At 34.6% G+C, this 27,493-nt stretch overlaps 2 protein-coding genes across 2 annotated transcripts in view; one reads left to right on the top strand and one right to left on the bottom strand.

Annotated features, from left to right (window-relative positions):
* Positions 1–7,412, bottom strand: part of LOC132550001 (uncharacterized) — a 32,669-nt gene extending 25,257 nt beyond the window's left edge. The window contains exons 1-4 of the mRNA XM_060213995.1: positions 7,337–7,412; positions 4,853–5,076; positions 4,391–4,483; positions 2,602–2,766 (exon numbers count right to left, since the gene is read on the bottom strand). Of these exons, the coding sequence (XP_060069978.1) occupies positions 2,602–2,766; positions 4,391–4,483; positions 4,853–5,076; positions 7,337–7,412 (558 nt within the window). The remainder of the gene's footprint in view (positions 1–2,601; positions 2,767–4,390; positions 4,484–4,852; positions 5,077–7,336) is intronic.
* Positions 7,413–12,329: 4,917 nt separating this feature from the next.
* On the top strand, positions 12,330–26,490 carry LOC132550002 (uncharacterized). The gene is made up of 11 exons (XM_060213996.1): positions 12,330–12,411; positions 14,097–14,299; positions 15,162–15,248; positions 15,703–15,898; positions 17,421–17,526; positions 17,744–17,843; positions 21,141–21,218; positions 21,404–21,555; positions 22,231–22,274; positions 22,539–22,644; positions 25,782–26,490. Exons 1-11 carry the CDS (start codon positions 12,330–12,332, stop codon positions 26,488–26,490), a joined length of 1,863 nt encoding a protein of 620 aa, XP_060069979.1.
* Positions 26,491–27,493: the final 1,003 nt, after the last annotated feature.

The raw sequence follows: 27,493 nt of genomic DNA on the forward strand, positions 1-27,493 counted from the left end.
AGTAGATGATGTCTAGTATAAGTTCAGCAACAATTACCTGTTGTTGTCACACATATTTGTCACATGAACATTAGATGATGTCTCCTATAAATTCAGCAGGTGAACATTTACCTGTTGTTGTCAGACATATGCGTCACATGACTAGTAGATGATGTCTAGTATAAGTTCAGCAACATTTACCTGTTGTTGTCACACATATTTGTCACATGAACATTAGATGATGTCTCCTATAAATTCAGCAGGTGAACATTTACCTGTTGTTGTCAGACATATGCGTCACATGACTAGTAGATGATGTCTAGTATAAGTTCAGCAACATTTACCTGTTGTTGTCACACATATTTGTCACATGACTAGTAGATGATGTCTAGTATAAGTTCAGCAACATTTACCTGTTGTTGTCACACATATTTGTCACATGAACATTAGATGATGTCTCCTATAAATTCAGCAGGTGAACATTTACCTGTTGTTGTCAGACATATGCGTCACATGACTAGTAGATGATGTCTAGTATAAGTTCAGCAACATTTACCTGTTGTTGTCAGACATATGCGTCACATGACTAGTAGATGATGTCTAGTATAAGTTCAGCAACAATTACCTGTTGTTGTCACACATATTTGTCACATGAACATTAGATGATGTCTCCTATAAATTCAGCAGGTGAACATTTACCTGTTGTTGTCAGACATATGCGTCACATGACTAGTAGATGATGTCTAGTATAAGTTCAGCAACATTTACCTGTTGTTGTCACACATATTTGTCACATGACCATTAGATGATGTCTCCTATAAATTCAGCAGGTGAACATTTACCTGTTGTTGTCAGACATATGCGTCACATGACTAGTAGATGATGTCTAGTATAAGTTCAGCAACATTTACCTGTTGTTGTCACACATATTTGTCACATGACCATTAGATGATGTCTCCTATAAATTCAGCAGGTGAACATTTACCTGTTGTTGTCAGACATATGCGTCACATGACTAGTAGATGATGTCTAGTATAAGTTCAGCAGGTGAACATTTACCTGTTGTTGTCAGACATATGCGTCACATGACTAGTAGATGATGTCTAGTATAAGTTCAGCAACATTTACCTGTTGTTGTCACACATATTTGTCACATGACCATTAGATGATGTCTCCTATAAATTCAGCAGGTGAACATTTACCTGTTGTTGTCAGACATATGCGTCACATGACTAGTAGATGATGTCTAGTATAAGTTCAGCAACATTTACCTGTTGTTGTCACACATATTTGTCACATGACCATTAGATGATGTCTCCTATAAATTCAGCAGGTGAACATTTACCTGTTGTTGTCAGACATATGCGTCACATGACTAGTAGATGATGTCTAGTATAAGTTCAGCAACATTTACCTGTTGTTGTCACACATATTTGTCACATGAACATTAGATGATGTCTCCTATAAATTCAGCAGGTGAACATTTACCTGTTGTTGTCAGACATATGCGTCACATGACTAGTAGATGATGTCTAGTATAAGTTCAGCAACATTTACCTGTTGTTGTCAGACATATGCGTCACATGACTAGTAGATGATGTCTAGTATAAGTTCAGCAACAATTACCTGTTGTTGTCACACATATTTGTCACATGAACATTAGATGATGTCTCCTATAAATTCAGCAGGTGAACATTTACCTGTTGTTGTCAGACATATGCGTCACATGACTAGTAGATGATGTCTAGTATAAGTTCAGCAACATTTACCTGTTGTTGTCACACATATTTGTCACATGAACATTAGATGATGTCTCCTATAAATTCAGCAGGTGAACATTTACCTGTTGTTGTCAGACATATGCGTCACATGACTAGTAGATGATGTCTAGTATAAGTTCAGCAACATTTACCTGTTGTTGTCACACATATTTGTCACATGACTAGTAGATGATGTCTAGTATAAGTTCAGCAACATTTACCTGTTGTTGTCACACATATTTGTCACATGAACATTAGATGATGTCTCCTATAAATTCAGCAGGTGAACATTTACCTGTTGTTGTCAGACATATGCGTCACATGACTAGTAGATGATGTCTAGTATAAGTTCAGCAACATTTACCTGTTGTTGTCAGACATATGCGTCACATGACTAGTAGATGATGTCTAGTATAAGTTCAGCAACAATTACCTGTTGTTGTCACACATATTTGTCACATGAACATTAGATGATGTCTCCTATAAATTCAGCAGGTGAACATTTACCTGTTGTTGTCAGACATATGCGTCACATGACTAGTAGATGATGTCTAGTATAAGTTCAGCAACATTTACCTGTTGTTGTCACACATATTTGTCACATGAACATTAGATGATGTCTCCTATAAATTCAGCAGGTGAACATTTACCTGTTGTTGTCAGACATATGCGTCACATGACTAGTAGATGATGTCTAGTATAAGTTCAGCAACATTTACCTGTTGTTGTCACACATATTTGTCACATGACCATTAGATGATGTCTCCTATAAATTCAGCAGGTGAACATTTACCTGTTGTTGTCAGACATATGCGTCACATGACTAGTAGATGATGTCTAGTATAAGTTCAGCAACATTTACCTGTTGTTGTCGGACATATTCGTCATATGACTGACCTCCCTTTACACAGCGTATGATCTTAGCATTCTCTGCCAGCTGGTCTCTGACCTTGCGATAACCATTTAAGGCTGGAATTGATGCCAAGTCTTCTGGCTTGGGTTCCTCTGCCATGTTTGGACTTCTGATCTGTAATTAAACTTATATATTTATCTTAAAATATAGCCACAGGGCTAGGCAGTAGTAATTTATACAGAACTGCTACAGATAAAGCTAACTCAACATATCAATTGCTTTTTATTTTAGAATAACCAACAATAATGAAGAGTTTGGTGTTGTTTTTTCAATGGAACAAACCGTCACATTTGCTGAAAAACATTCCACAGAAGGAATAGATTTTTTCATGACTGAAATGAAACATGCTGTAACCCTCTAATTATTTCATTTTTAACAATTTTTTTTCTTTATTTTTTCTCACAATTTCATTCTATCCTCAAAATCAGTGCAAAAATGAATTCCGTGAAAATAAGAACTTTATATGAGTATTTTAGCCCTATTAAATCCATTCCTCAGACTTAAAGGATGTACTCCATTGATCTGGTGATGACTTTTTGAGCGGTTTTATTTTAGAAACCGATTTTAAAGCAAACAATCAATATGTTGCTGCACTTTTTTTTCTTAAACAGGCATCAGCGCATGAGTAACAGGAAATATTTCATTTTCCCATATTATTCTGAATTTTTTCCTGAATAAATGACATCCCGTATTATTTTCACATAAACCTTTTTAAAACAAATTTTCATCTTTCATTAAAATGTAATAACTTGATACTTAGATATCACAGGGCTCTCGATCTGCCAGATTTGGGACAGAATATTCCCAATGCAAAATAGTATCTTTTTTTCCCCAATTTAGAACCCAAGTTTTCCCAATTCTAAGGAAAACGCCGCTATTTTCCCCAATTCTAAGGGCCCTGGGCCCCAATCCCAAAATGGGGTGTGAGAGTCCTGTATCAAAATTCTAAATATTCATTTGATTGAACAAGTTCACAATTGCTTAGCAACCAAAACAGGAAAATTTTGAAAAAGGACTTCAATCCTCTAACTGACCCTCTTCTCTAGTGTTTAATTTTATAAAAAAAAAAAGGAAAAAATATGCATGAATAGAGACATTTTTGAAGATATTTTCCCATGAATGAAAAAACAGAAGGTACCTGTGCTTTAATTTTTGTAACTTTTGCTCAAATAATCAGTTTTTCCAATCCAAGATCAAAAAGTAAGATGAAATATTTGTTTTCGGGGCCTAAAATTCAGGGAAGATTGTCCATCAAGTTGAAATACATGAATTATTTGAAATTCATAATTAGTAGTGATAATTCACATGAAAGGACCTTTCAGATTTTTGAAACATATTTCTTCAAGGTGCTATGAATAACACCCAATTGAGTCTAAACTAGTTCCTAATGCTCCTTAAAAGGGGCCATTGGCTGGGATCTACTTAAGACTTTCAGATTGATACTAAACCCATCCAGGTATAAGGCATGGCTGTATAGGTATGAATCCATAGTTCTTTTCTTCACTTACCTGTGATTCACTTGTGTTTTTGGGGTGATTGTCACCTAAATGAAGTGATATTAAACGTTGCCCACATAACAATAAGTGACATTATGAGATGTTGGATTACATAGAAAATGTAGGGAAAAATCAGTGTTTCAAGGAAGCATGATATTAACCAGAGTGTGACATTAACTGACATGACATTAAGTGGTTTCCATTGTTTTCATTATCAAGATTAAGTATATCTATTCGATTACTTCATCTTCCATTTTAATAGCAGGTAACACTTTTTTCTTCTTCCAGTCTTTGATTTTGTCATCGTAAAACTGCTTATGAGGAGCTGACCAAACCTTTAAAAAAAAAAATCCATTATTGTAATTTTCTGTTTATTGTGATGGAAGTACAATAATCTAGAGTAGTTACACATTAATAAGTAATTATCCTACATTCAATATTAAAATCAAAGTGTTGATTATGACCCAGGAGATACTGTAAACTGACAGTATAAAATGTACTGTAAAACCATTCATGTATGTTTTCGTAGGACTCAAATTTCTTACTTTTAGAAAAATATTTTTGTTGACAAATGATTTTGATTTTGTCAATAAAACTTACTTACGAAATCCACCAGCACTAAAATCAATGTTATTCATGCATTTCTGAGATAAATGAATTTATGAATTAACAGTAAATACTAGCTTCACTCTACTGTATTATACCTCATCATCAAGGCTATTGCTAAGAGTCTTTAGAACAAGGTCGTAGGGGTCAAGATAAACATCTCCCCCAATGTCACGATATGGCTCCCAAGGAATACTGTGGAATCCCTTATGCAGGTTGCCTTGACGACGATGGTAATGTCGTTCCCATAGTGACTTTGGACGCTCCTCCAGCAGATTCGTACTTGTTCTGTTCCATACTTTTGTGAATTTGTATGGCTTGGCTGAAATGTTTAAAAATCACTAAAAGTATAATATTTCATTTTTTTCGAAACAAAAGTAAAAGTAAGGACCACTGTACTATCTCTGATTTAAAGCAGAGATTCATTTTAGAGCTTTGACTGGGAATGATCTCCACTCTACCATATATTGCATATATACAATAAGACCAAGAGGCCAAAATACAAATTATGACTCAAAGGCTTATTGCAGGACAACTTTATTGAAAATTTTTGTGAAATTTCTATTGAAAAGCACAGGTATGAGTGACCTTATTTCCAGGCTTGGGACTTTTTATATTATAAAAGAAGCAGTATCGTTGTGAATGACCTGCCAGATACCGTAAAGTCATCTATATTCCTATTTGCTGATGACACTAAAATATTCAAGATTATTGACAAAGAAGAGGACAGCAGCTCACTACAAAGACCTGGATAGCATGGTGAAATGGAGCAAAGACTGGTTGTTACAGGTAAATCCTCAAAAAATGCAAAAAAAAAAAATACATGCACATTGGCAATCCCTCGATGAAAGAAACATCTCATTCACTCAATAACATAGTGCTGGCAAAAACGGAAAGCGAAAAAAGATATTGGAATAAAGGTAGACTCTAAGCTTACATTCGAAGATCATATAAGTGAGAAGGTAATCAAAGCCAACTCAATGTTTGCTATGCTTAGGAGAACTTTCAATTTCATGGACAAAAAATTGTTTCTACCTCTGTACAAAACCCTTGTAAGAACACACTTGGACTTTGCTAGTCCTGTTTGGTCACCTTTCAGAATCAAAGACATTGAAAGAATTGAGGGAGTGCAGAGGAAGGCAACAAAACAGCTTCCGGGACTAAAAAACTTATGAAGATAGACTTACGGATCTAGGATTGCCAACACTTGCATTTTGCAGGTTAAGAGGGGACATGATTGAGGCATACAAGAAAATGAGTGGTATATACAAAAAGGATACAAACAGCATTCTTACACCATGGAATAGTGTTACAAAAAGAAGTTGTTCAGGGACAAACTCAAACAAAATCTATCCACAAAGAGCCAAAACTAGTCTCAGACAAAATTTTATCTCCCATAGAATATTGAAAGTTTGGAGCAACTTACCAGAATATGTAATCAGCGCTCCAAACACGAACATATTCAAAAACCGTCTGGATAAATTATGGGAAACAGCAGGAAATGTACTACAACTACAGAGCCAATAAAAAGAAATGCTACACTAGGAAGTGACAGAACTACGAGCATAACTAACAACGAGCCCGGTGAAGAGGAATTATAATTCCTGTACTGGAAAACAACTATAAGTGACTATAATTGAGTTTTTTTATACATTTTTACAATATACAGACAGGCATGTAATATTTCCTTTTTTCTTCTTCATATTGATTTCATGATTTTCTTAAAAATTCTTAATTGAAACATATAATATGCTATATACAGACTTCAATCTCAGCCCCAATAGACTGTCAAGGTAGCAGTACACAGTGTCTTGGTGTGGCCATGGGTGATTTTTTTGTTCATTAGATTACCCCATTATAAAGGTTTTAATTAAAATTGAAAAAAAAAATCCTTGCTAAAATTGGTATTGTCATGTTTAAGTGGACAATGTGGGGTTTCATTTTTTTCAGAATAATATTTTAGCTTTGTGTTGGAGATTACTATTTGGGCAGTCTCGAATCTGTGTCTATGCACCAAAAACTAGCTTTACAGGAAGTGAAATTTTCATAGTGTTTACATGTGGTCATGTTATGAAGAATTTCCGGGTTGGAATTTGCTGAAATGTAAGTACTTTGTTACCACGATAGTGTTTTTGATTTTAAGATAGGTGTTTAGAATTAAATTTCTTCTAGAAAGGTGTAGTGTTAGGTTGGAATTAACAGCAATTTTGCATTTTATGCAGTTTTTCAGGAGGTAACCATGACAATCAAATGTCAGAAATCAGAGAAAATTTTTTTTTTTACACAAATTTCATCTCTCTACTGTTAATATAATTGTTATGTAGTTTATAAATATATATACATGTAATGATGTATTTTTCATAACCAATCTGCTATACCTGTATATCTCAAACATGACAAATAATTTCAGGAAAAATGCAAATTAACTGTTTCCTGCTACCCAAGCATATTGCTATACCAGCTTAGAGAGTGCAACAAAGATAAGTAATTCTGGGAGATCAGAATGCTAGGCTTGGTATGTATCAGACTGCAGATTGTTCAAGACAATTAAACCTGAGCATGAATGAAAAGAGAATGTTTACCTGGTTTAGGATTATAGTGATTCCTCACAATTTTTGTGATGTCATTGCTGATTGGAGTTGCTCGAAAACTTGTCATGGTATGATCATCTTTTCTTAAGTCTGAAACAAAAGTTTGAAAATACTGTATACAATCCATTCACTCCAATGATCAAATGCATTATTGCTATATTTGCAAATAGGTACTGATAACTTATCAATGAGAACATTAGTTCATCGTTATGGTGAAAATGATACCATTGTAAATCCTTTTGGAATCAAAAACGAAAGAGTTACCAAGTTACTGCTAAAGATATTTTTTCACATTAAATCTTTTTTTTTATGTACAAATCCTAATTGTCACATCAGTTTTGATACTTTTAGTAAAACCATATCGTGGATCAATTCTATAGCATTGTTCATCTCACAACTGCTTGCTTTTCAAGTCATTCACAAAAGGTTTTCATTGAGCTTTTTTAAGATTAGTTTTAAAAAGGGGACGTTCTAGCACAGCTCCTTTTGGAATTTCTCTTTCTTTTTCATTTGGGTGCATTTTATAAAATCAAGACAACATCGTTTTATTCAACCAAAAAGAATGCTTCAATTCTACATGGAACTGGTCTTAAAATATGAACAAGTCAGAGACAAGAAATTTATTCATTTCAATATCAATAATCTACATGAAACTGGTCTTAAAATATGAACAAGTCACAGATGAGAAATTTTGATATTAATAATCAACATGAAACTTGTCTTAAAATATGAACAAGTCATTTTAATGTTAATGTGCAGTTTGGTTTTTCTTTCATCTCTAAAGACATAAAGCTATGTTGCAATTTCTGTAGAAGTCCTATCGAAAATGGCGCTGTCCATAACTTGAAATCTTCTCAGTGCCAATATATCTACTGAACGTTTGAGACATAGATTTGGTTATCGTCAGTAGATTCTAACCCACAATTCTGACGTTCACAAACAGACAGTAGTTTGCGTGACCGCCAGGATCGGTTGTATCGACAATGATGATGCGACAGGGCTTTATTTTCACTTGATCATGATCGGACATTTTTGCCACGTTCCGTGAAGAATATTGATGAATTTGGAAAGAACATTTTCAGGTGTCAGTAAAATTCCAATTTTGGGCGTCTACTTACATATATGAAATATTCTCAATTACGAATGTGACCCATGATTAGCCAAAAACTGGTTATGAATAGAACCGTGTACAACCACAGGTAGGCCAAGCGTCTTGTAGGCCCCCGCTAGGCCTAATTCAACTTATCTGCTCCTGTGAACTAGGCCTAACTCTGACGTGGTAAAGTTTAAAACGAATTACAAGCAGTTAAACTGCTCTGGTGCATTATATTTGCTCAGATTAATCAGAAATTCGAATGACCTCTCTAAAATGACACGAATAAAACCAATTGCCTTACCTTAATGTTATTTTTCCAATGACGGCGCCATATTTACTTCCCAACAAATAGGCCTATTATGACGTCATAGAATAACCCTTGGTTATCGCCCTTGTCTGAAGATTACGTTTATGGCCCAGCCTAGCATTATATATTGTAGATACAGGACGGTAAAGATACGAGTCGTCATTCACGCCCTTTTGTTAATATTATGCTTATTTCTTTTTTTTAAACGTTGATTTAGAGATATTTGAAGTAAACGATTAAAGTCTAATTACATTTTGCAATATAAAGCTGAACGTGTTTGATTTTCGGTAAGTCCGAATTATTTTTTACTTTATATTGACTTTTTCATATCGGTCTGGAGTCGATAAACGTCAGAACTCTGACCAAAGATAAACGTGAGGGGAATAAGGACCCGTGCCTGCGTCGGCGTGCGACGTTAATGGGTGGGGGTTAGAGTTTTCACGTTCGTCGACTCAAGATATACAAAAGTCTACAGAACGACAGACTAATTCTCGGTATGCATGCAGGTCCCATCGTTGTTCGCTCTGTTCTTATTTGAGAACACGACACTTACATTTACCATGACACATAAGACGCTTACCATTTCGGAACACCTGTTCTTTTTGTCCTTTTTACTTTTTCACAGCGATCTCCGTTTAATTCTTTTTGTTGTTGCTATTTTGCCCTGCTGGTAGATTTTGGGATAAGATTGTGTAAACTTCTCGTTGTTTTCTTTGTTGTTTTTGTTTTATGTGACTCGCCCTAGGAGATTTCATGAAAATATGTGATGAGTTGGACTTTCCAGTGTTAAAAAATATTGCTCCTAATCAATGTGGATCAGAGTAGGAAAACCATACGGCTGTTTATGTAAGTGTATACGATGATCCTTTATTCCCAGAATGAACCAATTCGGACAAAAGTTATCTAAAATCTTTAATTCTCATTCGCTGTACTCTTCGTAGAAAACAAAATTAAATTGGTGGCGTCAGAGCATTTTGTGACTCATATCCTCGCCTGTGGTGTTTTGATATCACGAACAACCTTTAAATAAATAAATGAATGAATAAATATTCTTCTTTGGATATGACAAAAATATGAAGGCGATTCTTTGATTTTCTTTTAATTATAAAAAAAATCTTGCATTAAATAATGACCATGGCTTCATGTTTAATTTCTCGTACCCTCGCTGACAGTTTGGTCTAGATCTATGGTGGCTGATTCGGGACATCGTAATATCGCTTCGTTTAATGGGAAGCGATATTGCGATATTACGATAGAACGATGCGATATCACGATGCAATACCACGAGAGCGCGATGCGATACCACGAAATCGCATCGTGCTATCGTAGTATCGCATCGTTCTATCGTAATATCGCAATATCGCTTCCCATTAAGCGATATTACGATGTCCCGAATCAGCCACCATATAGATCAGACGCATAATAACCAATGAATCAATTTATCTTTAAGTGACGTAAAACATCCAACACATTTAAGTCACCAATTTCACGTCGATTTAATTAATTGAATTAGTAATTTTTTTCCAAATTCGATATTAACAAAGAAAATTTCTTCTTTTATTTATTTGATTTAATTGCTGTCTTTAAGATGTTCGATGTATAATGTGATTCTGACCACCTGGAATACAATGAAAACTTAATGTGTTAAAAACCCATAACTTACCATGACTAAGCAATTTAGTAAACATCAGGGGTATACATATAATTAAATATATCAATGTTTATTACCTATCTGATACCTACAGATATATACACATCCTATAGACAGTAGGTTTACAAACTATACCGATAGATTAACGGGTTCGATAACGCCATCGCTATGTTTTCCAAGAGACCATTAAAGTGACCGTTTACCTCGGGTCATGTAGAAATGGACTGCACTTTTAACATATTAACCCATTAACCTCCCACTAAACGTACATGTACAAAGCTTGTTCTGTGATATTTTAAGACAAATGGGTTTTTGTGTTTTGTTTTTACTATTAAGCGTCATTTCAACAGCCGAGTTCCTATCACCATAAGGCAAATGTAGGAAAGAAAAGTGTTGACCCATTGACCTCTCGCTAAGCGTATATGTACAAATATGTGATATCCTAAGATAAATGTTTGTTTGTTTTTTGTTTTTTTGTTTTTTTTTACTGTATAGCGTCATTTCAACAGCCGTTCCTATTATCATAAGGCAAATGTTTAAGCATCATAAGGCAAATGTTTAAGCATCATAAGGCAAATGCATCATAAGGCAAATGTTTAAGAAGTAGGAAAGAGAAGTATTGCCAGGTGGCTTTAATACTGAAGACGAGAAAGGGCCCTATAACTGCAACAAGAGATCCTCACTGCCTCTGATGCCTACCGGTCACAGGTGTATAAGGTGGTAACGCACGTCACCTTCAATCAAATGTAGACGACAGGGTCCTTTTTAAAATTTCTGATGGAAAAGAAAAAGTATGGATGTCCTACCGGAATACACGGGTTTCCCTCAGATATTTCTACTTTCTCTGATAGTATGTTGTAAATTGCTGTACATTAAAAAATGTCAATAAAATAAAGTTGATAGTTAGAATTATTCATCCGTTACATCTAATAAAGAGAATTGGGGTCATACATTACCTGAACCTTAATCTACAGACAATACATAAACATTTTTCTTTCAATGATTTTTTTAAACTTTAATTTAACTGGAATCCGGGGTAACTATGTCAGCGGACTGAGCGACATAACGCTTTTACAGGTAGACGTCACGTGACTTTGTTATCGTTACAAGATCAGTCTGTCCTGCATGCAAATGGTCATATATAGCTAATGTTACCGGTTCGATGAGAGAAAAGGACATATCTGCCTACGGTCATTCTGGTTACGTATATATATGTCTGTACATATGTGGAAGATATTGTTGGCGATATAGACTACAGCTTTATTTGAAATCACTCCGTGAGACTGTTTGACATTGCAAATCTCAAATTTAGAGGAGAGATGGGAAAAAAATTCATAACGATGGTTTAAAGATGATTTAATGTATCAAACAATTTGGACACATATTAAACATATTAAACATGACAAAGGCCCTCCTCTCATCATAATAGTATTTAGGAGTCCTTTTAAATCATAAACTAATCCACACAAATTGAAAATTAAAGGTCGGAAATTTTGGAAACAATAATTCTAATATTAGCATCTCAACAATTAAATAAATATATTCTGATTATGTGAAATACCTTTATCATCTGTGAATATCAGGTTTATATATATTAATTTACGCGGCCATAAAGCGTATAATTGAAGTCGAGTAGCTTGGACAACAGCATTACATACTATTCATATCGTTTCATCGATGTCGCCTTTGGGCTGAATATCTCAAACCGAAGTACAAGCTCCTGTGTAGTGATATTAAAATTAAGGGTGAACGCACCGTAATTTTTTGAAGTCAGGGTAACTACGTGACAAGTAAAGATCATTATTCTGCGGAAGATTTTATCACATTCGGAGAATGCGTCATGATTTGTTTGTTTTTTTTCTTCCGTTAATCCATTTTAAATGTGTGTCGTAATATTTAGTAAACACAGTTCTTATTTCGTGTCCGAAAAATGGACGTATCTGTGCCGCTGCTTTGGATTTTATATATCTGTCTAGGTTTTGTACATGGGGACTCCGATTCAAATTACAAAGGTATGTACAATAGTTTTACTGGCAAATAATTAAACTTTTCAGCGATAATAATATCAACACCTTTTTATCTATTAATTCTATTTAGTTACAGGAAAAATTAACGTTAGGCTAAGTTCCCATCTACTTTCGAATTTAGATAGTATATAATTTAAATTTAATTGTTGTTTTGTAAAACATTCAATAATGCACGAAGAAGTTAATCTGATGAACACGTATTAACACGTGATCACCGTAAGACAGTACATATACAATGTAGCTCACAAATTTCAAAATTAACAGACTCAAATGGTCTGAGATGGAACTTTAACTCTGAAAAATAACTTCCACTCATTCTCTTCGCGTGTTTTCGCTTCCTCGCCCGAGGGAGAGATGGTACGATACTAAAAACTGTAATGACATAAGTGTTTCACTGCCGAAAAATGAAAAGATGTGCATTTTTTACACTTACGGAATATGTTTCCATAAAACATTATGTGTTAGGATTCTGTGTTAGATACATCGCGAAGGTTAAAATATGATATTATAATCGGTCTTGTCTGTACATGTATTTCATTGCTATCGTAATTACTTAAGACCACAAAGGAGATTGAGCCCTACCTTCAGATAATATTTAATTAGGAATATATAAGAAATCAGATTTATTTAATAGTCAATAATAATTTAATATTTTCAATATTTTTTCTTATTTTTCAATCCGCTCAGACTTTTATTTAAAACGTTTTTCAGATCACCTGTGTATACCTCTGCTCAGTAGTACATCGCCTCTCCCTTGCTTCTTTCTTAGCTTTACTCAATTTATATTCTGTTTTCATCTCTTCCTTTTTTTAAATGGATATATGTAGCAAATCAAATCTGACGAAAACGTATATTATGGTTGATATGTTTGATCTATAAGAAATTAACTTTTGGGAGAAGGGGTTTTTAATTTGTAACAACGTGTTCCTTGTCACATTTGTTGTCTTGAACAAATAAAATGTTTAGATAAATAATGTCATGATTTGACCGTCTCTTGCAACCTTGCAGAAACGACAATCATGATCAACCTAATTTTACTTCCAAACAATAGTTTTAAACACTAATTATGAATTATAATGTACGGATCGTTTTAACAGATATTGATTACAATACATGTAGCAAATAGACAAGATAACCGAGATTTGTTTAAGCGTGATGTCCTCTGTGATCTTGAAGTTGTGTAGATTGTACATAACACAAACAAATGACTATCGCCTTTTGATACAAATTAAGTGTTAGATACAGCAAGGCCAAGCAATAAATCCTCCTTCTAGGACTCGTCAGATATATTCACGGCCTGAATATTGAAGCCTATGAGGCGACTGAGGAAAATCCAAAAAACATCAAAATCGGAATGGGAAGGTGCATAAGATCATTAAATAAATTTCGTAATATTTGATATTTTTGATAATTTTAGAACACCATCACGGACTATGACGTAATTAGCTTTCCATTTTGACATTTTATATTCCAGTTGTGGCGGAGGCAATCTTCGCAAGCCATTCCTGTTTAATATGATAATATTCAATACTTCCAAAGTTTATCGTATCGAACATCTGTCAGGGTCCTTGGTTTGATTTAATTAGTTGAAACCCTTGGCATACAAACATTTATTTGCGTGTGTATTTTATGAAGACTGTTTCTACGAAGAATGATCTTACTTTTTCCAGAAAATACCATACCAGTTGACATAACTTACAATCATCGGACGACAGACAGAGATTTCGTGAACGTGAAAGTGACGCCACAAACTGGAAGTGACGTCATATCTCTGCGTCTGTCCCGCGTCAAGCGAAATATACTGTCCCCATCATTACTGGTAGTAACACAAGACGGGCTCGTGGAAGATATATTAAACAGCGACTCAATGCAGGTACACTTAGTTATATCTAACCTGTCTTAAACGACATGTCAGACTTCTGTGGTAAATGTAACATCATGAGTTGTTTCCCTTTAATGAGAAGGTGGAGTAATTAGAGTTATCTTAGGGGTTTTTTGAAGTCTATGTGTTGGTCTGCTATGTTGTGCCTCGAGAGTCCAGCTAAAAATAAAAGCACTTTAACAGCCTTCTGACTCCGCTTTGTGATTACTTCAATTTCGTTGTACGAAACCCGACAATGTGAATGGCATCCTGCCTTGAATGTTGTATCAAAGTCAAAGTACTGATGTGTTTCCTTTATCTTAAAACATCTTGATTTTATGTACGAATCACGCTGATTGTTTTTCAGCTAGGATGGATTGCTGTAAACAATGCTACAACGAAGGCCCGGTATATTAAAATGAGATATGGTTACCCCGCCAACAACGGAGAAGTTTCGAACTCTTATGTGTCGTTGACTTACCTGAGATACACTCATGAAATAAAATAAAAGTTCTACCTGTACAATCTATAGTATAAGATATGAAATGTAATACAACTTCTGACTACATATTTCCGATTCCGAATGAAGTTAGGCCACAAGGCACTGAAATATTGGTTTCACCATTTTTGGAATAAAAAACAATTTAATTCCCCGAATTTAATTACCCTGTTTGATTTGGCTGTTTGTACGTTTTGTTTGTTTTTGTGTTCATGGGAAGGGGTATTCAGTTCTCCTTATTTTGTTTTGATGTGTCCCCATTATCATCATTAGTTGATGTCATATTGTATTGACTGTGTATCATATTTATTCATGTTTCATAAAAAATAAGCGTACATTAATTATATCTATAAATGTGTTTTGTTTATTTTCTAGCTTACAAAAGACAAAACGTTCTACAAAGACAAAGAAAACACATCAGCTTTTAGTATTGATTGGAATGATGGACAGATAAACAAAGTGGTAATTTCATTTTAAATATTATTGAAAAAATCTCGCTTCTTTTGAAAATTATAATAGTTTTATATTTAGAAATTCTGCCGTTTATTAGAATTTTTCTACAATAAAATTCAGGATTTTGTTTGAATTTTATATGGCATTGTTATTAAAATACACACACACACACACACACACACACACACACACACACACACACACACACACACACACACACATATATACATATATATATAGATGTAATTTTAAAATGCTTTGTGTATCGATAACATATTTGAAAAGTATAAAATTAACACGGCAAATGTATTCCGCTAACTTTTTCAGGTCTAACGTAATAAATGTATCGCCTGAAAATCGCTGAAAACGTTAGCGGAATACATTTGCCGTGTTGATTTCATTCCTTTCAGATATATATATATATAAACATATGAACATATTACATGTATTTTTTTCATAACAGCAAGGGCACTTTGTTAAAGATGGTTTCCTTCATTCTGTTATATCAAATAATGAGAGTGTCGAAGGTCAGGAGTCAACAAGGTCAAAGGGGTCACCAAGGTCATCAGATGGGGTCGGAGGTCATGTTGCTCTTCCTCATTCAATGTCAAAGTTTACAATGCCAATCAACCTTACCGGTGACACGATATACTTCAATGGTAGGTGCATTTTTCATGTGGAGTAGACATCCATTAGTTGAATTTGACTGTCGTTTTTAAAGTGTTTTAGGAACATTACATTTGTATTTTCCCAATGATAAATCATTATTACAGAACTCTACACACGTGGTTGATGATTTTTGTAATTCTGATTTGAAAAAAAGAGAAATTCACTCATACACTATATATATAATTGAATCAATTTAACAGGCCAAAACTTAGTCACCAATTGGTACATGTTTGTTAGATTTTTGTTCGTCAACAAGACATTGGGTAAGGTAGATAAACTCACTTTTCTCGTTTTAATCTAATTTACCGTTCTCTTTTGTTAATAATAAAAAAAAAATATTAAGACGTTAAAGAAAATAGAGAACTTAAGTGATTCACGATTAAATGAGATAAGGGAGATATGAGATCATTGGATCCTCGACATCCTGGGTCGTGAAGTGTTAAGCTTTACTATAGTGATAAAAACACATGTATGTATTATTGTTTAGACGATTGAAGGTAATGTTACTCATGTGTATCCCACGGTTACACTTGGTTACAGGTAGATCACCTGTAGATAGGTACATCAAATAATGGAAATGGACACTTACTGGTACAGGTAAACAGATCACAAGAATTATGTTTATAAATCTGACGGATATGTTTTACCTGCAGGTAAACAGGTGTGGTTTTCCATTAAAAACAATTATATATATATATATATATATATAATAACGAATGACGTATGTGGCAGCATGCCCCCCCCCCCAGAAGAAAATAAAAGTGGTGTTTGAGGGAAAGTTTTGCCGCATTGAAAGTAAAAAAGTTTATTTTTTTGAAAGTAGTTTGCCCTCCAACACCCCCAACCTTCACTCCCTCTTTTTTGGATGTTTCCACGCTAATCGGATATACCAATAATTCTAGAACAGAAATTAAATATATAATGTTGATAACTTGATATGTATCTTATGTTTATAAACATCAGTAAGGAGTCTCGTAAGCTTGGCCGGTAAAGCGCTAGCTTACGTAACCTCAGGTGAAGATCAGAGGTGCAGGGTTCGACCTCTCCCTACCCAAAGTGATTTCCCAAGAAACTGAGAAATGAACAGTCTGTGCTGCAGTGTTTATATCATTAGGATACACACCCGAATTACTTCATATAATGTGTGATGGACCTCATGCATGTTATTCAGTTGGTTGACTTACAGCATCTATAAGGAGATTGACCCGCTTCAATATGACCCTGGCTGTAAATGAGTCGATAAATGGTTCCAATAAACAAACACCAGTATCATTGTTTATGTCTACTCCAGACTACATTTACACACGTCTATCTGAAACCACCTTAATTGATGTGATTGATAGATGCTCTACTTTCAGTACCTCTCTTGATAGATAAATTAGTAAATTTCAACATTGAGAATTCAATTGTTTATTAGTGTCCGCAAACATGGATGATTTCATGGACAACAAGCCATATCTTATCATTTATTTCAAGCTGAATGGATTGTAATATAAAATAAATATATTTCAGAGTCGACCATTTATACCAAACAGAGCAGAAGGAGAAGGCAAACAGAGGACCCACAACAGCTGTATGTGGAATATGTAGCTGTGACGGATTTCAAGAACTACCTTAAGTAAAGTTTGATCTTATAGAGAAGTTCGGAATTATGCAAGGCATTGATATATACATCAATATATACCCAACTTGAAATGTATTCCGTTTTCCGATCAGGAAACGTTGAATCAATATTGTTAAAATATTAAGAAATATATAAATTAATATGTAGCTGATTAATCGCTTACTAGTAGATGGTATATGGCGTCACGATTCGTATCTATTGTGTTATGTAGATGGAAGGCAGATCTCAATGCACTGAACATGACGGCCGCAGAAAAAGATTTGACAACAAAATACAACATGCTGGAGTTCTATCAACACGTTGTTCATGGTGTGAGTGCAATATATATTTATGTATCTCTCATTGTAATGAAATACCAAACACTAATTCACAATTTGGTGGTATGAAGTAAATATTGCTGTAAATATGTTTTTTTTCATCCCTTTTACTCAGTGATGTAATGAAATAGCAAACCCAATGGTAGACAAATTATCCTAATTTACTGAAAAAGAATTTGTACACAAATGAAAAACACTCTTTCAATGAAAATTTATAATTAGATACGTTCGAGCCAGGTAATGAATTTAACTGTATAATACAGCAGTTTCGTCCTTCTAAGACTCGTCAGTGATGCTACATCATATAGCTGTTTCGTCCTTCTAAGACTCGTCAGCGATGCTACATCATACAGATGTTTCGTCCTGCTAAGACTCGTCAGTGATGCTACGTCATACACAAGTTTCGTCCTTCTAAGACTCGTCAGTGATGCTACATCATACAGCTGTTTCGTCCTTCTAAGACTCGTCAGTGATGCTACATCATATAGCTGTTTCGTCCTTCTAAGACTCGTCAGTGATGCTACATCATACAGCTGTTTCGTCCTTCTAAGACTCGACAGTGATGCTACATCATACAGCTGTTTCGTCCTTCTAGGACTCGACAGTGATGCTACATCATACAGCTGTTTCGTCCTTCTAGGACTCGACAGTGATGCTACATCATACAGATGTTTCGTCCTTCTAGGACTCGACAGTGATGCTACATCATACAGCTGTTTCGTCCTTCTAGGACTCGACAGTGATGCTACATCATACAGCCGTTTCTTCCTTTCAGGAATCGTCAGTGATGCTATCATCCAGCTGTTTCGTCATTCTAGGACTCGTCAGTGATGCTACATCATACAGCTGTTTCGCCCATTGTAGGACTCGACAGTGATGCTACATCATACAGCTGTTTCGTCCTTCTAGGACTCGACAGTGATGCTACATCATACAGATGTTTCGTCCTTCTAAGACTCGTTAGTGATGCTACATCATACAGATGTTTCGTCCTGCTAAGACTCGTCAGTGATGCTACATCATACAGCTGTTTCGTCCTTCTAGGACTCGACAGTGATGCTACATCATACAGTTGTTTCGTCCTTCTACGACTCGTCAGTTATGCTACATCTTACAGATGTTTCGTCCTTCTAAGACTCGTCAGTTATGCTACATCATACAGATATTTCGTCCTTCAAAGACTCGAGATCGCTTTGTGTTTTACCGTTTGATGGCCCTAATGACCTTTTATGTGTTGACTGGCCATTAAGAATGTAATGATAATAATAATAATCAAAGTACTGAAAGTACTGAGAGGCTAAACGTTTTGAAAAATGTTCACAAATAACCGCTAAGCTATATTACTTTCCCCATAATCCTACACTTTGGAATGCAAAAATTACTAAAATAAGAGAACCAGAGGCTATTTTTCTTAATTTTAAGCGATTTTATATCTTCTTTAATTCTTATTTCAAATTTGACGACAATAATGTGAACAAATCAAAATAGGTAAACAAAATAACAAAATACACACAACCATATATTTATCGCCAACAAGCCAAATGATAAATAGCTCTATGATGAAGTTAACTAAATAGAACCTTTGAAATACCCAAGATGTTGCAATTACTATCCTATCAATATGAGGATTTAGACAAATCGAAAGGACTTTATACCTACTTCTTTATTTTGAATGTATTGCAAAGTAATAGTCCTTACTTATTATAATTATATTTGTAGTTGAAGAAAGTAAATAAGGTGTACACAGCATTTCAGATAGATTAAAGTGTAAGTAATTACATTAAATGTATTTACATGCCTATCTTCCTTGAAGTATCATGGTTAGACTTTTCTTCCAGTAATTATGTCTATAAAGACACAGTTCTTTGAGATTAAACCAGACTTCCATATATATACAAAATTTACAATATTTTCACTATAGCTACGACTATTTCTGATCTCCAATGCATTAGATAATGTCACCATGACACGCTAAGTGAATAAATATCTTATGAAAATATTTCGTTCTAGTTAATTGATAATAATAAACATGAATATTTAGGGTTTTTTTTATACGCGCTTTGTTTGAAGGAATATTTTCATTTCAAGGAACTTTGATACACATTAACAAACATTGAGAAATCAGAACAAACAACCTTCATCAAATAAAACTAAAAGACAAAAAATATAAGTTATAACAAAGTCAACATCATGATCAGTACAGTATTAGAAATATATAATTCATAAATCATGAGCACCAAATGTAACTTGCCTACGAAGCGCAAACTTTTTATCTTCAAAAACTTAAAAAGTGTCATATCGGCGGGTGTGTGCGTGGGACGAACAGTCCAATTCGGTGACGTCTAATGAGGTAAAGTGATGTTATATATTACGACGATCTTGCCACAACGACAAGGATTAAAGCAAAATTGATGTTCTGTTTGTAAGTTTTGTTTGTTTATAAGTGTTGTTAGTTGATAATTCAAACTAAGCCCCCAGACTAGCTTCTTATCAACTCGCACGTACAGTATTCTGTACGCTTACGTCATGTCCAGAATTCCGTAAATATATTGTTAAAGATTTATCAATAGTTCAACCACACTGTGCTTCTTTTTTGATATATATAGTAATCGTATTGTTATTAAAAAAAAACTTAACTAATTTTGGATGCTATTAAAATAGCGATTTGAAAGATCTCGGCATTATTTACGCAAGAAATTGCCGCTAGAGGGCTCTAACTCTTTTCGATATTTCAGCCAATGAGAAGGCCAGGATCGGTAAATTTTGTCTGAAAGGCCGTCGCAATAGGCTGTACGTACCGAGTACGTTTAGCCTAATAATATCAAAGACTCGTCTGTGATGCTAAAGGTCTAAACTTTGAAAGATAGGAAGCGACAGAGGAAAATCCAAACTGAAAGAAATGTAGAAATCTAGATGAGTGAGGTGCACAAGCACTCACCCCATATTTCAATAATTGTCAAAATTTTCAGATTTAATAACTCCAAAAGAACTTCATGTTCATGTTTGTGAAAGTCCATAAACATTGTCTTCCACATGCAAGCTCGAAGATAAATGCCGAAAGACTCGCGATAGAATTTTCAGTATTTGTTTACAAAAGACGCTTTCTTGTCTGTGACTAGCCAATGTCAGAAGAGGACCTTCATTACATTTCACAAGAATGCACTAAATCATCTATCTCTGTGTTGCTAGTGTTAAATGACATGACTTCCTGCTCGTCATTCACAATAAAAAGTGAAGGGAAAAAACCTTTTTCAAGTTCGTCTGAAAATACCTTCTTATTTTTCTCTATAGATAGATGTTATCTTCAAGACACTTTCTAGTCAGGACCTGCAAGTGGAGATTGTACTTACCGGCCTCGTTATTTGCAATGTAAGATTATAAAACAAATGATTTTCAAGAGTTAATGCCCTTGATTTATTTCAATAATAATTCTCTGAAATAGAATAAAATAAATTGTGGAAAGAAGAAATTTTACGGAAAAATATAATCAGTGTCTTTACTACAATGTATAATCAATGTTTTGCAAAAGGATAAAGTTTGTTTATTCATTTCAGGAATCGGATATCTGCCCTTGGTCCGAGAAAAACACAATCTGTCCCGACTGTGATACTGTAGACGACAAAGAATGTCTGTATGATTTTTCAAAATGGAGACGAAATGTACTCACGAATCTGTTGGATCACGACCATGCAGCACTTTTCACGGGGTAAATACAAAAATCATATCTCGTCTGTCTTTTATTAGAGATAAAAGAAATAGAGAGGTGTTATGTCTGGATTTTTTTTCTGAAATCGATGAAGTATAATATTTCCTAGGTCGGCCAGGTAAACACGTATCCCAGTTGTTTTTGTAACTGGTGGCTCACGTGATGTAATGCTGCATTCCCTTCTGCTTTGTAGCCAGTTCAGTAATTTTCTTTTTCTTATTTCTTCTTATCGCCAATTCTACACTTTCTCTACTTCATTATTCATTACTTCACAAAGGCAACCTTTCAAATTTTAGTCGATTTAAAAATAATTTAAACATTTAACTACCATGGTATGGCACTTACATAATGGTAAATGACAAAGTTTTGTAGGTAAAGATCATTTACATGCCCTATCAATGTTACTGACTTTTGTCGATAAAAAACTTAAAAGATTAAAATACTGGTATATCATTGACCGTGTAATCTGTCAAGTGGAACAGCTGTCATTATTGGCTGTAATCTGTCAAGTGGAACAGCCAGTTTGACGCAAAGACTCAAAGTTTCTTTGCTTCTAATAATGGTCATGCGCTGGATGGCATTTATCGTACCATAAATCACAATTATTTCTGGTTAGTTTATATCGAAGCATTGTCATACAAATGTAAATAAACCAGACTACAATTGATATTCCAGGTACGATTTGTACTATACTTTGATACAGTCGAAGAAGACGGTTGGTGAGTATTTAAACATCTAAACAATTAAGGAATGTACACACATGTCTACGTATGTTGACTTTATGAATGTCAAGAGAAATGGCGTTTTGATGACGAATGACACTCCTCGTTCTACATGAACACAACTGTGCCTTTTTTAGTTTTGAGAAATAAAATTTTATGAAAAAATATTTGTGACAATAATGCGATCGTAGTTTATACAACGGTTATACAAACCTTGTTCTATGTAATGTTTGTTCTTTACTGCTATTATTATATTTGTAGGACTGGCATATATGAGCAACATGTGTCAAAATGGATCGGTGTCTTTGGTTGAGGAAAGAAGAAATGCTTTATCCATACATATTGCTGCACACGAGCTGGGTCACAGGTATATATATATCTTAATAGTGATATAGGGTCACAGGTATATATATATATCTTAATAGTGATATAAGGTCACAGGTATATATATATCTTAATGGTGATATAGGGTAACAGGTATATATATATCTTAACAGTGATATAGGGTCACAGGTATATATATGTCTTAATAGTGATATAGGGTCACAGGTATATATATATATCTTAATAGTGATATAGGGTCACAGGTATATATATATCTTAATAGTGATATAGGGTCACAGGTATATATATATATCTTAATAGTGATATAGGGTCACATGTATATATATATCTTAATGGTGATATAGGGTCACAGGTATATATATATATATCTTAATAGTGATATAGGGTCACAGGTATATATATATCTTAATAGTGATATAGGGTCACAGGTATATATATATATATATTAATGGTGATATAGGGTCACATGTATATATATATATTCTTAATGGTGATATAGGGTCACAGGTATATATATATCTTAATAGTGATAGAGGGTCTGAGGTATATATATATATATATCTTAATAGTGATATAGGGTCACAGGTATATATATATATCTTAATAGTGATATAGGGTCACAGGTATATATATATATATATCTTAAAAGTGATATAGGGTCACAGGTATATACATATCTTAATGGTGATATAGGGTCACAGGTATATATATATATCTTAATAGTGATATAGGGTCACAGGTATATATATATCTTAATAGTGATATAGGGTCACAGGTATATATATATATATCTTAATGGTGATATAGGGTCACAGGTATATATATATATCTTAATGGTGATATAGGGTCACAGGTATATATATATCTTAATAGTGATATAGGGTCACAGGTATATATATATATCTTAATAGTGATATAGGGTCACAGGTATATATATATATCTTAATAGTGATATAGGGTCACAGGTATATATATATCTTAATAGTGATATAGGGTCACAGGTATATATATATCTTAATAGTGATATAGGGTCACAGGTATATATATATCTTAATAGTGATATAGGGTCACAGGTATAGATATATCTTAATGGTGATATAGGGTCACAGGTATATATATATATCTTAATAGTGATATAGGGTCACAGGTATAGATATATCTTAATAGTGATATAGGGTCACAGGTAAATAGTGATATAGCAGAGCTTATCTAGAGACTGTACAATTGTAATATTATTCTCTTGTAAACATTAGTAATGTGTAAGAAAGCTTAATGCGACTTTCCCGCAAATAATGTCATTTTTTTACCCCATATGCTCCAATTTAGGTTGTTTGTTGTTTTTTCCCCACAAGAAATTCAGGTGAACATTGATGTTCGTTATTAACAACACCTCACTGTGGTGATACAGAGTTGTGTAATGGTGATACAGAGTTGTGTAACCATATCATACGTGTCACTGTGGTGAGACATACAGAGTTGTGTAACCATATCACTTTGTACGTGTCACTGTAATGTGTACAGAGTTGTGTAACCATATCACTTACATGGTGATACAGAGTTGTGTAACCATATCTTACGTGTCACTGTGGTGATACATACAGAGTTGTGTAACCATATCTTACGTGTCACTGTGGTGATACAGAGTTGTGTAACCATATCATACGTGTCACTGTGGTGATACAGAGTTGTGTAACCATATCATACGTGTCACTGTGGTGATACAGAGTTGTGTAACCATATCTTACGTGTCACTGTGGTGATACATACAGAGTTGTGTAACCATATCTTACGTGTCACTGTGGTGATACATACAGAGTTGTGTAACCATATCTTACGTGTCACTGTGGTGATACATACAGAGTTGTGTAACCATATCTTACGTGTCACTGTGGTGATACAGAGTTGTGTAACCATATCTTACGTGTCACTGTGGTGATACATACAGAGTTGTGTAACCATATCTTACGTGTCACTGTGGTGATACATACAGAGTTGTGTAACCATATCTTACGTGTCACTGTGGTAACCATACATACAGAGTTGTGTAACCATATCTTACGTGTCACTGTGGTGATACAGAGTTGTGTAACCATATCTTACGTGTCACTGTGGTGATACAGAGTTGTGTAACCATATCTTACGTGTCACTGTGGTGATACAGAGTTGTGTAACCATATCTTACGTGTCACTGTGGTGATACAGAGTTGTGTAACCATATCTTACGTGTCACTGTGGGTACATACAGAGTTGTGTAACCATATCTTACGTGTCACTGTGGTGATACATACAGAGTTGTGTAACCATATCTTACGTGTCACTGTGGTGATACAGAGTTGTGTAACCATATCTTACGTGTCACTGTGGTGATACAGAGTTGTGTAACCATATCTTACGTGTCACTGTGGTGATACATACAGAGTTGTGTAACCATATCTTACGTGTCACTGTGGTGATACAGAGTTGTGTAACCATATCTTACGTGTCACTGTGGGGATACAGAGTTGTGTAACCATACAGAGTTGTGTAACCATATCTTACGTGTCACTGTGGTGATACAGAGTTGTGTAACCATATCTTACGTGTCACTGTGGTGATACATACAGAGTTGTGTAACCATATCATACGTGTCACTGTGGTGATACATACAGAGTTGTGTAACCATATCATACGTGTCACTGTGGTGATACAGAGTTGTGTAACCATATCTTACGTGTCACTGTGGTGATACAGAGTTGTGTAACCATATCTTACGTGTCACTGTGGTGATACAGAGTTGTGTAACCATATCTTACGTGTCACTGTGGTGATACAGAGTTGTGTAACCATACAGAGTTGTGTAACCATATCTTACGTGTCACTGTGGTGATACAGAGTTGTGTATTGTACGTGTCCACACGACGGCACACCTTGTGGACATGTGTGTGAAAATACTTGTGACACAACGTGTCACTGTGGTGACACAATACAGAGTTGTGTAACAAAATTTCATTTACGTGTCACTGTGGTGAATACATACAGAGTTGTGTAACCATATCTTACGTGTCACTGTTCTCCTTATGACTCATCGACCGTTGTTATGACAACACCAGATACTGGAAGTAAAACAATCAATCCAACAATAGTTACAACTTCCAAATCGAGCCAGACCTGGTCCTTAAGACAGTCTCCATCTGCAAGTCAAACTACTCCTAAACGTCACCCCTCTACGACCACACACCAAACTATGCCCACACGCCACCACAATATGTCCACACATCCCAAAACCACTAATTATACGTCATCAAAACCAACATCAACGAATGCAGGATTTGCACCAACTGATACTGGAGCAGCATCAACTTCAACTTTGAAACCTATAATCTCAAAATCTACAACTTCAGATCCATCTCAGAATTCGACCTCGCTCAGTAAGTTCAACATATCGACAGATACACCAATGGATTCCTCAACCAGTTCAACAGTTTCAAATTCAACTGTTACAGTGAATAGCAATACTTCAACCATCAATTCAACTGGTGCATTAGAAATTTCAACAAATATGAATTCACATATTCAGCAAACAACTCCTTCGTATAATGCAACTGATAATATATCATATTCAACAAAATCAAGATCTGTTACTTCAATGCAGAATTCAACTGTGCTCCCGGATGGTGATGATAACGTTATAGATAAATTGAAACCAACACCAAAAATACCCAGTAATATTGGAACAAAATTCACTACCAGAATGTCTTTTGATTCAACAACTGACAGGGCAGATGCCAACTTGTTGAATAAGGCATCAAATATACAGGATTCAAACTTTTTTCTCATTGTTACTAGTTTCACACTTTTTCATAAATTTGTATTGTTTTACACCTCATAGATGATTGTATGAAAACAGAAGTGAATGGCACTTTTTCAAACAAATTTAAAGTTAGATAGAGTTGAGCCAAACAATGAATTATAGCTGTTTTGTCCTTCTAGGGCTTGTCAGTGATGGGAGGTGCACTAGTGACTTAAGGAACAATAATACAGCACATCCATACAAAATATTGTATAATTTTTGCAGTCATTCCATAATTACACAGAATCAAATATTCAGAAAACAGATAAACTGTGAATTAAAGTATATGTACTTTATGCCTATATACACAGACACCATTTTATGGACACATGCAAAATATAATATCCATGAAGTAGCACAAATCGGAGCAACAATGAAATTAAATAATTGCCTGAATATTAACATTTTTCCGCTTATTGTCCCCATTATAATCGTATTCTTCTTGAAAAAAGAACTTATGAGTGATCATATCTTTAATTCAATGGAGGTCGTTGTTTGTAATGCATTTGATAGCTGCGTAAAAATTTCTCAAAAAGGAAAAATTTTGTCAAAGAAAACGAAGAGTCCTGTGTTAGGTTTAAACCTAATGGCCGTAGAATGCAGTTAATCCTTATTTGGCACAACTGTGTCTAATCCCATATAGAAATGAACTATTCACTACACTCTTCAAGCCATAGTATTTATTTATTTACGTACAAGAATCATGAGTAAACAATTTTAGTAGAAGAATAATGTTTTGATGTCAACAACGATGAGTTAACAGTGAAAACAAACTACAGTATGTTCTCTTCTTAAACAGAATTAAAATGTATTATGATAGTTCAGTCTCCAGATCATCGGACAGCAGGTAAAAATTCAAGGTGTTTGGTTCGACCAAGGACTGTTTATCGGGAAATGGTTGATGATTTCCCGTCTTGGACCAATAACTTAAACCCCGTTTGCTTTAGTAATCTGTGATGTGCCTCCCGCTTTGTGTTCAGTGAGGTAGCCACTATTTCCAAGTGATAATGTATCAGTATTGTTTACATTGTTGCATCATAAC

This window comes from Ylistrum balloti, unplaced genomic scaffold, assembly GCF_031769215.1.
Source record: "Ylistrum balloti isolate Yb309-2 unplaced genomic scaffold, AGI_CSIRO_Ybal_v1 Utg370100, whole genome shotgun sequence".
NCBI lineage: Eukaryota > Metazoa > Mollusca > Bivalvia > Pectinida > Pectinidae > Ylistrum > Ylistrum balloti.

Coding starts and splice junctions, on each gene's coding strand:
- LOC132550002 (XM_060213996.1), top strand. CDS start 12,330: ATGGACGTATCTGTGCCGCTGCTTTGGATTTTATATATCTGTCTAGGT. Junction 14,300..15,161: donor TAAACAGCGACTCAATGCAG/GTACACTTAGTT, acceptor TTTATTTTCTAG/CTTACAAAAGACAAAACGTT. Junction 15,249..15,702: donor ATGGACAGATAAACAAAGTG/GTAATTTCATTT, acceptor TTTTCATAACAG/CAAGGGCACTTTGTTAAAGA.